At 36.6% G+C, this 14,425-nt stretch overlaps 1 protein-coding gene across 2 annotated transcripts in view; it reads right to left on the bottom strand.

Moving 5' to 3' along the window:
* The window catches only part of LOC126818334 (phosphatidylinositol 3-kinase regulatory subunit gamma), a 31,054-nt gene that overhangs the window by 6,389 nt on the left and 10,240 nt on the right, over positions 1-14,425 (bottom strand). The window contains exons 1-7 of one of the 2 annotated variants that reach the window (XM_056100713.1): positions 6,538-6,684; positions 5,493-5,599; positions 4,013-4,105; positions 3,452-3,635; positions 1,687-1,809; positions 864-982; positions 295-471 (exon numbers count right to left, since the gene is read on the bottom strand). In XM_056100713.1, the coding sequence (XP_055956688.1) occupies positions 295-471; positions 864-982; positions 1,687-1,809; positions 3,452-3,635; positions 4,013-4,105; positions 5,493-5,599; positions 6,538-6,546 (812 nt within the window). In that variant the 5' untranslated portion in view covers positions 6,547-6,684. Of the gene's footprint in view, positions 1-294; positions 472-863; positions 983-1,686; positions 1,810-3,451; positions 3,636-4,012; positions 4,106-5,492; positions 5,600-6,537; positions 9,352-11,061; positions 11,275-12,855; positions 13,033-14,425 lie in introns of those variants that run through there. The other variant, XM_050545686.1, reaches the window with a different exon arrangement.

The following is a 14,425-nucleotide window of genomic DNA, read 5'->3' as shown; positions in this document are numbered from 1 at the left end:
TGATAAGTCTCTTCATCAGGCAATACTCTGCTCTAGATCTGTAAAATCGTGGATGAACGAGAATAAGCTGAAACTGAATGATGACAAGACGGAAGCCATGCTTGTAGGGACATCTCAACGACTTATGTCTGCTCCAAGTTCATGTGTGGTAATCTGTGAAACCAGCATTCTGTTTTCATCATATGTGGAGAAACAGATCGAACAACTTTGTCGTACGTGCCATCACCATCTTCAATGCGCTGGTAATTTTAAGGGACCCACTACGAATATTTTTATATAAATATAAAAACTTACCGTCTAATATTATTACGGAGTTGATTTGATCGCTTTATTTCTAGTTTTTTATTACATATATCAGCTGTTAATTGATGATACTGGTTAGTATAGTCTTTTATAACTATATATTGTTCTTTTAAACTCTGTTCTATTTCATTTAAGCGACTCGCTAATCTTACATTGTTGTTCGATATACTGAAGTATGAACAGAAAAAACCTTCAAATTAAACAAAAATCTGAGAGGAATAAAAAGGGGTGGAATAACCATGTCTGATATAGTGTTAAATTGCCGCCATTAAGCCCACAAATCAAATTTAGCAAACAGCTCAAGATTTTGATTTATTAGAGTTTGATATTCATTCTTTAACTTAGTTTTTATTTACGGCGTCCTGTGAAATCTGGGACTATATTTCACAAAAGTGTTAAGGAGAAAGAATATCAAAGAGCAGAGAGCCTTAAAATAAATTTAAACTATATGTGTATCTTCACTCTTAAATTCGAAGCCCTAAATACACACACAAGTTCCATGATACAGCCAAGGACCAAATCTAACAATATTCGTTCCAGTTTAGTAAATATATATTTACCATTCAAGATCGTCTGCTTTAATCATATTTTGATTATATTCTATTAATTTCTGTTGTTCTTGAAACATTCTCAGCATCTCATCTAAAGCATATATTGTTAAATGTGATCTCTTCATTTCCTGCGTTCACAAAAATAACCAATTAAATATTATGCTTGAAAGGGGCATAAAAGTATGAATCCAATTATAATAGTTTCCTGGAAATTTTCAGAAAAATCAGACAACAATTGTAGCCTATATTGCTCGGACAAGATGTGGGGGCAGTTTTTGACAAGAATGGAGGGTAACTTTAAAAATATAAACGTGATTTTGTAGAAAATATAGGTTTGAGTGATTTTATGATGTGTATCGAGGACATCGGGTAATCAATATCCAGTTGCCATCTCATAAAATTATTCAACCATAGGCCGTTTTATCCTAAAACTTCAACCATGATCATTCTGCTCGGTGCCATCGCATCATTAAAGCAACTGACGAAAATACTGATTAAAACCTACGGTTTACTAGGCTTGGATTCCGTGTGAAAATCCCAAGAACCTCAACTATCGCAGTAGCCACCAAATGACAGCTAAATTAGAGAGAGTTGTGACTTGGATTTCATACTTGAATATAATACTACCAAGTAACAATATTTATTCTATAAGATGTATATTCCAAAACTAATGGGTGAAGGTGGATGTATTTGAATATCGGATCAGTCACTTCATAACCAGGACCACCCTGCTATAAATTGGGATTAGGCCGACGTACGTATTCCCCCCATAGGTCAATAAATTGACAAATGAATGGGAATCGTTTCAGTCTATACTATTTTAGTTACATACCTCATGCACATAGTCAAGTTTTGTTTTAGCTCTTTCAAATGACTGAACCAGATCTAGATGTGATGTGTTGATTTCAACTAAATAATGCATGGATCTTTCTATATCTTCATATGATACAGCTAGCTGTAAATATATCATTATTCAATATGGATGTTAAACGAATGTACACAAATACGTAAGATATAAACCTTATAATTAGCGTTGTGGATGCTTCTAATGAGGCTATAAAATGTATATATACTAAGCAGCAAAAGAAATGTCAGGTTAGTATGTTACTCTGAATAGACGCATTGCAACAAACTTGCCAAATGTTTTTATTGTGTATTGGTAACCACATCTCCAACTTTACCTGAGCAATAAGGCTCCTTTCCAAACACAGAATTGAACCCAGGAAATGTTCTCAAAAACGCAACCTGACTTCTGAGATGGTAATGTGTTCTCAATGATTTTCATGCAACTCATGTTGCACGTGCTGTTCACCGGGACCAGCCCTATAAAATGCACCCCCATACCTGGTTGAATCATTCACACTACAACGTCAGCAGCATGTCACGACTCACAGCAGCCCAGAGGAACCAGGCACTTGGAAGACTCGACGCTGGCCACACTGCCCAAGCCGTAGCCAAATCACTTCCAGGTCAATGTTCGGACCATCTACAGGCTTCAGCAACGCTTTCGGGTCACCAACACCACGGATGATCACCCCCGAACTGGTAGACCAAGGTTTACCACAAGGCGACAAGACCGCCATGTTGTGCGACAGCACGTGCAGAATCCCTTCTCACAGGCATCTGAGACAGCACGTCAGACATTGGGAACACACGAAAGACCCACCAGAGAGAACATCCATTGCCGTAGACCTTACCGTGGACCGATCTTCGCCCCTCGCCATCGACGTAAACGTCTACAGTTTGCCCAACAACACCAGAACTGGCAATGGAGAACTGTTATGTTCACAGATAAGAATCGGTATTGCGTATCAACTGCAGATGGCAGGACCAGAATATGGCGTCGACGTGACCAGATATTGATGTATAGATTGTGTACAGACTCTAAACCTTCTCGTAATGTCATGGAATTGTGATTAATTAATTAATCACTAATGTGTCAAAATTTCTTCGATCCATTTAGTAAGTCGTTTTGATTAAAGTGCCTCTCTGATTTTGAAATCGTACTGACGTTTTGGGTTTTTTTTGCTGTTTAGTAAATATAAAAAAGGCATATTGGTCTAGAAATTATGCAAATCGACTAATCAAGTTAGCTTTGTGAACGCCTTTAATGAGGGTATACAATGTATATAGTCTTTATTAAAAAAGCATATTGGTCTAGAAATTATGCAAATCGACAAATCATAACTTGAGTTAGGGTCATCGAAAATTTCAAGTACTTACTTTTTGTTTTACGCAGCTAGATTTATTGACTTGAAATCGTAAATCAACGACAACTCATTTATATCTGTGAACATCGTGATTAATATTGCATCTAACCCAGATTGTTTATTTAATCCTCTAAATCTCTATAAAAATACTATTCAGTCCTCATATTCGTTATATTTTGGAAAATGTAAATATTGGCTTCTTGGGCATCGTTGCTTTAATGCTTACTGCTACAAGGCACTGAATGGCCATACCTTTTCAAAGTACAGAGCCATACAATCTTGAAAATTGACTTCACTTCTGTGGGTAGGTGAAAGAAATCCATGTATGTAAAATACTACTATCTAAAGGTGAAATAAATTAATGTAGGTTTTAAAATATATATTTACCTCATCATTGTTGTTCCATATGGGATATAGAAGTTTAATATCTAATGCTGGGTTATACTGTTCTAAAGAATTCTTTGAAAAATAATCAACAATCTCTGATATACTATTAAATGTACATGGTTCAACAAAACCATATTTTCCATCTTGATGTAATATCTTAATACACTTGTTTGTTCCATTTTTCCTGATAAATACAAAACATATTCAAAGATATTAAACAATTAAGTGTTTTAATATAGGTCTGGATATCTTGGACTAATGCCTCTTCAAAGGTATTCGGCAAGGATATTCAGACTAATATATGATTTTTTGAAGGCTATCATTCAGTGTATTTGTGCACTAAAACTTTTGGTATAATATTCATAACGAGCAGTTGGTACTAAATCTGCAAGTGTAATCGCTAAAGAAAACTTTAAATGTAAACCACGTTTCTTGTGTGCTGACATTTTCTTGCTGCTTACATTTTCTCATTATTTTACATTTTTAAATATCTTATTAGTCATTGTTTGACGGCCATTTGGATTTAATAGCTATCAATTATATAATTATTCAATAATTTACCTCAAGACAAGAGTATACTCTCCCTCAGTTGACGAATCACGAACAAGAAAACTTCCGTCAACAGCATCCAATAATTTTTCATTGGCTTCCTCTCTAAATGAAATAAACAAAATCATTTCGCACGCAGTCTTCAGCAGTGGGAGGATAACGGAGGAACCACAGAAACCCCTACAAGATTAGACACGCGATCTAACTCGAAACCACACCACCTGACTCAATGACAAACCTTATGACCACCCACTCCTCCGGCACTGGATAGAACACTGGGTTTGATGGTTTTACGTTTATCAATTGAAAACGCAAATTAAATTTTTCTGGGAAACCTAACCGGTGACAACAATAATACACATCTCTTTTCAGTAACATTTTATTAAAAAAAAATTAATATTCCCCAAAATTACAGATCTTTTAAATAACTGAATTTTAGGGGGACAATCAAACCAAAGCGATCGCAAAAAGCGTGACAAGGAGTAGGGTCGCCTGTCCAACTTCGTGGGTTTCCTCCGGTTTCCTCCCACTGCTAAAGACCCCTACGCGCAAGCGAATTATGGAAATAAAATTAAACCATATGTTAGTCCCGAAATGACCTAGTTTGTGAATTTTTCAGAAGTATTTTTTCTGCTTCCATTTATTTTTAAGTTATGTTTTTAAAATTTATTAAAATAAAGCCTTAAAATAGATGGTATCTATAAACTGTCCTACCTTGTTAAAGAATAATCCTATTAATCCTATAATTCACTATTTCCAGTTGAGAAATTGGCAAAAATATCATTTTCAACTTCAAATTCAAACGTTTGGAGATAGCTATTCCATGGGGGGAATACAAACACAAGGGAGGTAATTGTGTTATTATTTCCGGAGTCAAAGGATTTTTAAGTGGGAGAATAATACCTATGAGCGTATAATAGTGAGTTGACAACCTATTGAGCATATTTATGTTTTGACCTTAGAAAATATGAAATTATCGCTTTAATGGAATTGAATAGGTTTATTTAGTCTTTGTGTGTATGTCAGATGTGAAACGGAGTAGAACCGCATTACAAAACAATTATACTAATTTTTGGATATGGAGGCCATTCAGGACAGAGTGGATTGAATAGTTGCGCGATACAAATATCATTATTATTATTATTAGATGGATCCCTACTTTTTACTGTTACATCGTATTTTGTACCCGATACCCCTCCATAGATCTTCTCGGCTAGGTAGTTTCGTTGTTTCCAATAGAACGATGTATATGGTTGTTAAACAGCAACCATAATACACACAGAGTATTATAAACGTTTAATTTCAATGTTTTAAATTTTAGACATGGCAAGTTTGATGAAATGAATATCTGTTTGTATAAATTGGGTAGAGGTCATATGAATATCTGTTTGTATAAATTGGGTAGAGGTCATATGAATATCTGTTTGTATAAATTGGGTAGAGGTCATATGAATATTTGTGTGTATAAATTGGGTAGAGGTCATGTACCTACCTGGTAATATCTTCCCAGTAATAATTTAATTCACTTATACTTGATTTCCTTGTCTCTACATTTCTTAAAGATTCTACCTCTATATAATGTTGACAATTATCTCTTGGCTAACCAATAAATAAATTATTAATGTTATCATATTCTGTAAACTTCATATAAATCGTTTAATAATACGGTCTGTAACCGAAGGGTAAAGTGTGAAATTCTTCCTTATCACATGTGATAAACAGTCACTCGGTGTAAAAATTCTCCTAAACGTCCGAACCAATGGAAGTTTGAAAAAGAAACGGGCCGGATAACAGGGTCTTATCATGGAACCTGTTGCAGCCATTATGTACTCGACTCAGTAATTCAATCTTTCCGCATGTTCACTGGCTGTCGTTGCAAACAGTATTTTTCCTCATAACACATTGCATGGTATATGTCTGTCTTCACTATAACGGTTGGTACAGAAAAATAGGACATTAAACATCATTTCATTTGCTTTCATTTCTATGATGAAAATAATGTCCGCCCGTCTTAGTACTTTCAATACCCGTATAGAATTTAAAGAACGATGACGACACTGATTTTGGAAATATTTGAAAACATAGTACGGCATTTTATATCATCGCATTCATAATATGTAAATGAATTTTTTATTTGGATCAATGTTAAAAGTGTCTATTTCGTTGAGTTTTATATGTTGATTTGTTTTCTCGGGTCTTTGTTCAAAATATTACGACTAAACCAAAAATGAAACTATAATAAGTCAACATATAAAGCTTCCCCATTCACCCCTCACATCAACCCTACAGTCTACAAATAGGGATAAACCTACATAAATAGATTGCAAAACTCTTGAGTAAATAGGATCATACAGTTATTATCTTTTTTTCTATCCATTATTACTTGTTTATATCAGGTATGTAGTTCTCGCGACTATACTATTTATACATATAAAGAATAGTCATAGATGTACACTTGACACAAAAATTAAAATTTACTAGGAAATCGTATGTCATACGTGTTTATAATGTGATCATACAAAATATTCATCACTAACCTCTGTCATTGAAGTGTTTTCATCTGTTAGAAGCTGTCAACTTATCTTATATTTACTTTAAGAGAACTACATTTGTTCAACTTGTATAAAACTGTTCAATTATTACAGACACGAGGATGTCCAATGAGGATAATTTACAAATGGCTAACCGTGTTATATGAAAGAAGGAAGTATTTTGTTGGTGAACAAAAAACAGTTGTCCGTCATATGAAATCATCGTTTTTTTGTTCGTCAACTTGTTTTTTTCTTTCTTTTTGGACAAGGTTTATTTGATGATACACGCCGTTAAGAAGTTCATGCATTTAGTGGTCCCCAACTATTTCTCATTTGCGGACTCTTTGGGACAGTTTACAAGTCTACATTGCTTCTGTTCTGTCCGATTTTCCACAACTTGAGACATACATCTCTGATAAACCCTAATATGGTCCATCATACTTAACATTCTGAACAACTACTGGGTACAGTCACCCATACAACTTATAACCGTCATTTATATTAATACATGTGACTCGTATGGTCATTTATACCTAGAAATTGACACAAATGGGTCGCAACGCATATAATAATATAATAATGTGATATGAAAATGAAATGAAATGAAATGGGGTTTAACGTCCTACCGTTCTGTTCCGAACTGGGCTAATGAAGACGGGCATATGCCATACAGTATGCTATGAGGGAAATTTTGCCCGGAAAGCGGCACTACGGCCTACTCTTATATCGAATTCCAACTGTCTGCGGATCTTTTACGTGCACACCAATGTGTACACGACCTCGGTTTTTTGGCCCATCCGGACGACTAGACAGCTGTCCTTGTCAGGCCCTCCGTCCTGCATCCCTGACAAGGGGGAACCACGAAGGAAAATCTGGATGAACTTTCTCGGCCAATGCTGGAATAGAACACCCGACCTCCAGGCTAGCGGGCCAGCGTCCTACCCACTTAGCCACCGTGACCGCCATAATGTAATATGAATATATATAAACTGATTTAAAGTCTCTAACTCAATATCATCCAAAGTATTCGACATTGTGCTTCTGATAGGCTTATCCAAAACTCAAGACAAAATAAACATTTTACCATTGGTACACGAATGGTGTACCATATTAATGCGTTTCAGTGCCATTCTTAACAAGGGGCTCGAAGAACGAGATTAGACATATTCCACAAGTCCAATCTGTTTTACAGAGTATTACGAAAGTCTTCTAATATCTCTGTAAAAGATGACTGTCTTCAACACATGACGTCATATCACGCGGCGTCTATCATTGGCTCAATGGCGCGTGCATTGTTTACATAAGACGTTACTGATTCGAGCAGAATGACGCCTTTTACTCATTTTAATACCCATTTACACTAAAATAGGAAATAATTTTTACCTACAAATACTTCAAACGTCTTTATTTATTTTTCTAATACATAAAAAAAATGTTTTAGAAATTAATTTGTCGGAGGAAAAAAGTTAATATTTGTGGCTCATTAATGTCGCATCGATGTCATCCTTATCAGTGATTGTCGTGGCCTAGCGAATATTCACTGCAAATCAGTGTGCCACAAGTCATGTCAAACGGTGACCTATATTCGTATCTGGAAAGACTGGAATAACCAGACGCTAGAGACTGTCATTCGATTGAGACTTCAGGCGTATTTCGCCAAACATAACTGATTAGAATTTACAGTAAAAACAGAAACTATTGAACATAAATCAGTTTATATACATTCATGATATATTATTATATGCGTTACGAACCATTTGTGTCCATTTCTAGGTCCCAAATATTAGCGATTTAGCTCCTTTAAACTTGCAAAAGTAATAATTTATATGACTCATTCCTTAAATATTGTAGTTTCAATTTGTATTAAACAGTGGGCATGTAAAAGCTCGCCCTGTTCATATCACAGTATTAGAGCGACAACAGTGTCGCAAAGTGTTTCGTGGGTGTCTCGTAAAAGGGAAAGACATAAAATAGGTCAGAAAGACACGTTCCCCAACAACCAAAGAACTATTGCCCCAAATTTCGTTTTTTTCTCTTTGAAAATCCTTCTGTATACTTATGTTACTTACATTCTATCATTACCTCCATTAACTCTGGTCATTACTTGTGGTCATTTCATAACACATGTTACTAGACTTATCTATGTCAGGTTCACGAATCTGACCCTTTTGTTTCCATCTTTGTATTTACGCCAATTTCCACACGTAATGTCCATATTTTTATTTTATGTCACGTGGTTTTGACCTTGTGTTCATTTGTGTTATTAATATACAGTCAGTGCCCCATTGTCTAACAGATAAATAATATATAATTTATACAACAATAGGGGATTAATAGGGGAATAAGCTCACTTTAAAATAAAAATATATGTACCAATTTATTTATATATACATATTTTATACAGATAATATATATATATATACATCTCAGTTAAAACATAATGATAATTGTGACCCATGCTTCCAGGTTCACTCGACTGCCACTCCATGTTAACATCGTGAACTCATATTTTGTACTTCTGATTTTTCGTTTCGTCAACACGGTAGCCTACTAACGAGTAGTAACAATTTCAGCACTATTACAAAACAAAGTAAACAATTATTTTTTACAAGAATCTGTGTGTGTTGGGGGTATTAGACAGCTATGACTGGACAAATTAGATTAAGATCAGTAACTTGGAAATGTTCTGTTAATGAAATACGACGATATTTGGTGATTAATTCTGTTAATGATTTAAATAAACAGGTGTTTGGACTTAAACCATATGATTGATGAATAGGTGAATAGAAAATATCAAAATGTTTTACTTCCTCGTCACACCTGAAATATAAAACATAGTTATATATTTTCAATTTAAGCCCATCTATAAAATGAGATGATAATATAGGAATTTTTAAAAAGGGAGTCTTCGGTATAAAAAAAGAATAAAGTAACCCACAAATTGAAGTGTGTGGGTTACAGTTGACATATAGTAAATTGTCAGGAAACATGCACGAGCATACCATGTGAACTAGGAACCGAGCATGGGGTCATCACCGCCATCTTGGAGTTGTGGCTTCAAAACTTTTCAATCGACGCATCATCGTCCAAAGAATAAGCATGCCGGCCAAGAACAAGAAGACGGGCAAGACTAAGGTGAACAGGTTAATTGGCTGCACATCTTCCTTGCACGCAAGGGGGGTTGGATGGCTGAATGGTTAGCCTGTGCGCGCTGTATCATAAAGTCTGTCACTGAGTCAACTGGCGTGGCAAGGAGTAGGGTCGCCTGTCCAACCTCGTGGGTTTTCTCCGGATTCTTCGGTTTCCCTCAACTGCTAAAGACCCTTACGCGCAAGTGAAGTATTGAAATAAAATTAAACCATATGTTAGTCCCGAAATGGCCTAGTTTGTGTCGAGTGGACGTTAACCCCATTTCTCTCTCTCTCTCTCTCTCTCTCTCTCTTTGCACGCAAACTTTTTTTTTTAAATTTAACATCTCTACATGCAGTACCGGAGTACACCATAGGCTGGGGGTTGGGATTTAAATTTGCTGGGGGTGGGGGTGGCCAAGGTTTATAATATCTTTGACACTATCGTGTATGCCTTTCTTATACGCACTGTGTAGTCTCTAAAAATTCTCTCAATAATTTTCCTTACACTTCGTCTAGAAGATTAGCCTATAGGGTCTCATCTATATCCGACACTGCTCAGCTACATAAAAAATTTTGTAATCCAACCTTTTTTATGAGAAAAGTGTTATAATTGGGCTTTATCCTTTATCGTCAGATGGTGCGACAGGATGGGCACTCAAAGCGCGAGATAATGATATAGACATGTGGGATATCACAATTAATGCTTTGCATCAATAAAATTGAATCACAATGTCATCGTATTAATTCATAATAAAAATTGATGTCAAACAGGATGTTGAATGTCTCTGTTTAAAAAGATCAATGTGTATGTATATACGCCAAAATGACGATAGAGACCATGTATTTCTCAAAAGGGGACCACGTGGCTAAGTGGGTAAGACGCTAGCTCGCTAGCCTGGAGGTCGGGTGTTCGATCCCTGCATTGGCCGAGAAAGTTCATCCAGATTTTCCGGCGTGGTTTTCCCTTGTCAGTGATGCAGGACGGAGGGGCTGACAAGGAAAGCTGTCTAGTCGTTCGGATGGGACGAAAAACCGAGGTCCCGTGTACACATTGGCGTGCACGTAAAAGATCCCTTGGCAGTTGGAATTCGATATAAGAGTAGGTCGTAGTGCCGCTGTCCGGGCAAAATTTCCCTCATAGCACACTGTATGGCGTATGCCCGTCTTCATTAGCCCAGGTTAGGAGCAGAACAGTAGGACGTTAAACTCCATTTCATTTCATTTTTTTTATTTCTCATAAAATTTCAAGTCGATGAGGGAGGGGGAGGATACCTTTTCTCAGGAACCGGACAAACCCCCTCCTGCAAAAACTCCTGGATCCGCCCCTGTCACTGCCTACATGGTTAAGCATATAATCCAACACTAAAACCAGCGAAATTATGAAAAATACATCACTTACATGACTGATAAAATATAGCGAGCATCACCTTTACTGTATCTTACTAAAAATGTACCACGTGGTTTATCAGCTAAAATCTCATCTGCTTGCTCCTTAGTTTTACCTTTCATCAACCAAAACTGTGGATTACGGTGCAATACATCGCCATCTCTATCATCATCGACCATCACAGACAGGAAATTTTCTGATACTAGTTTCAGGTTTTGTATATATCTACATTTAAAGAAAAGGGCACACGTGAAGGAATATTTCAGATGTCAATTTGAAATAATCTAAAGGTCGAAAGAAATTTGTTTTTAAAAGCAAACCAACAAATACATAGCATGTGGAACAACAGCCTTCATGCTAAAGGAGTTAAATCGCTATTCTCTTGGACCTCGAAATTGTCACAAATGGGTCGCAACGCATATAATAATGTAATATGAATGTATATAAACTCATGAATGTATATACATGAATGTATATAAACTCATTAACATTCAATCGTTTCTGTTGCAGTGTAATTTCTAATCAGTTATGTTCGGCGAAGTATGGCAAATTGAATGGCAATGACATGAAAATAAAATGGGGTTTAACGTCCTACGGGTTCTGCTCCGAACTGAGCTAATGAAGACGGGCATACGCCATACAGTATGATATGAGGAAAATTTAGCCCGAACAGCGGCACTACGGCCTACTCTTATATCGAATTCCAACTGTCAGGGGATCTTTTACGTGCACACCAATGTGTAAGTGGAACCTCGGTTTTTCGTCCCACCCGAACTACTAGACAGCTGTCCTTATCGCGCCCCCGTCCTGCACCACTGACACCGTGGTTCCCAAATTGAATGGCAGCCTTTGACGTCTGGTTATTCAAGTCTACATCGGTAGTAATTCTCCTTCATGGATATGTTTAGCCTCGTTCATCGAGTCGCTTGATTACAAATGGCACTCGAAAGCATTCTGTCATGTTCCAATTTTAAAATTTTTATTTTGTCTTAAATATTGGATATCAGAAGCCCAACTTTTCACGGTAAGATAACGACATCAATTGATCAAAAAGTAGACTGTGGATGACATTGCGTTAAAGACTTGCTTCCTTTCACGAGTGTCTATCACTATGTAAATCGCTTTTGCAGTGAAAGGTCCAACTATAAACAAGTGACAAAACCTTGAAATTTGCTCTGTATGCAACCCACTTATACATTTTCTAGCACAATTCATTCAAAACTTAAGAACCCAGGTGTCTTAACTTAAAAATGCAGGGTAATATTATTATGGCGTTTATACTAATGCATTCTAAAATGTATAATGGTAGTGTAGCTGCCCTTCTCCCAAATAGATTCGATTAAAGGGCTACTTTGTAAAGAGTCACAAGAGACCAACGTTAAAGATGCATTATGTAAGAGTTAAATCGATCTATTGCAGGTCTTTGTTTTAGCTTCAAATGCTATATAAATTATTATTTAGAGATTTATTCACATGACATGCCTATAGCCAACTCTCTAGCTCATAGAATGACGGAGATTTAAACGAATTAAACACAGTCGCCATTTAATAATCTAATTTAAAAATAGCGAATTGAGGCTAAGTCTCGAATAACAAGTAATCTATGCCACATCTTGTCATTTTTAATATATTCATTTTGCATTATATATTTTTTAACTATTAAGGGAAGAACGGTCAACTCTTTATCTAAATCTTACATAATGCATCTTTAAACTATTCAAATAGTTCAATGCAGGACTATTAAATTCTTCTCACAATTTCAATAAGTTCTGTACTAGTCAAATCTCACATAATAGTTAATTTTACCTTCTCAGATGTACAACATGTTGTTGTAATCCTTTACATACGATTTTTTTACAACATAAATTTTCAGCAGCCTTTTCATAGAGTTTCTTATCATTATTATAGATTTCAAACCGCTTATGAACGTTTGTTTCAACATCTTCAATCCGATTCTTTAAACAACCATTGATCTTTGATATTCTGAAATAATTGGAAAACCCAATCAATTTGGGGGTATACAAGATTTGATTCAAGGCGACATGAGTGCCAGAACCGACGCCCGAACGTTTGGATAACATCGCATCACCACCCTGAGACCGGCCCACTATAGATAGACCAAAAACTGGACGACAACGCCTCGACATTGGCACATGACACTGCAACATACTGCTGGCTTGTCGTACTGCAGCTACTGTGAGGGGTCCACATTATTAAATTGTCACCGACTAAACTCTGTCGGACTGTGTGTCACACAGCCTTCGTTGGACCAACTCTGACTCACCGCTACAGATCACCATTCAGGTTTGGGCAACGATTTACCGACAATTACGATTACAACAATGGCATTGTGTTCTCTTCTCTGATGAATCCACATTCCAACTTGATATACGCTGATGGGGTGGGGGGGGTGCTACTGTGGCGTCGGCCGTGGTGAACCGTAAACAGTTGGAGGAAGTTTGTTGGTTTGGGGAAGCATTAGCTACCATATATGTAACGACAGAATGAACTACGGGGATGTCACGTCACACCGTACAACTTTTCATTACGTCATCAAGATCTGCACACGCTTCAGTTAGACTGGACAACCTGCTCTAAATGACGTCAGGCTTGTTCCTACGCCACTGAGCTATCCTGACTTCAATATAGTGACAGGTAGCGGTCAGCCATGGCGACCTTCGGTTATCGTGATTTCTTGACTATGATCGAACTAACTGAATCCGAATTTCATTTAGACCGGACCATAGTCCGAAAATACTGAACCATGCTATTGTAGCATCGTCGGAGTAGTTCCAAGATGGCGGTGTCAAGGAAACGAAAGTGTAGAATATGTAGAAAGAATCTATTTTTGTTAAGTATATGATTTTAAGAAAGCTTGAATGTATTTTAAATGGTTGCTACGTCTATGGGCAGATAATTTTGTCTCGTATGTTATGTCTGAATCTATGTAAATCTAAAAATTACGCATTATTTCAATATTTGCACTATGCAAAAAGTAAAGTCAAGTTACAAGGAATTTTGTCGTCTCTAAAATTAGTTTGATTCGCGCAAATTTAACTTCATGAAAGTATTATTTGTTTATGAAACTATGTAACACAGGGATTCATTATCCTCCATGGAGAGATGTATAGACCTTCCTTGGGGTTAAGTTTTTTTTTCAGGGTTATGCTCTAGGTCTAAAGCAAAGTAAAATGTCATCACCATGTCCCTGGGGGCAGCCATCTTTGAACAGACGATGGTCCGGACCATTCGCGTTCGGTTTCTAGTTCCGACCACTAGTCGTGAAAAAATTATAACCGAAGGTCGCCCAACTTGTCAGGAGAAAATCCTCCCGGCAGTGCGCATCTCTTTCTGCGCACATTACCAAGGTAAACAA

Source organism: Patella vulgata, chromosome 4 (genome assembly GCF_932274485.2).
Source record: "Patella vulgata chromosome 4, xgPatVulg1.2, whole genome shotgun sequence".
In the NCBI taxonomy this organism is placed as follows: Eukaryota; Metazoa; Mollusca; class Gastropoda; family Patellidae; genus Patella; species Patella vulgata.
This window is presented reverse-complemented; position numbering and strand designations above follow the sequence as displayed.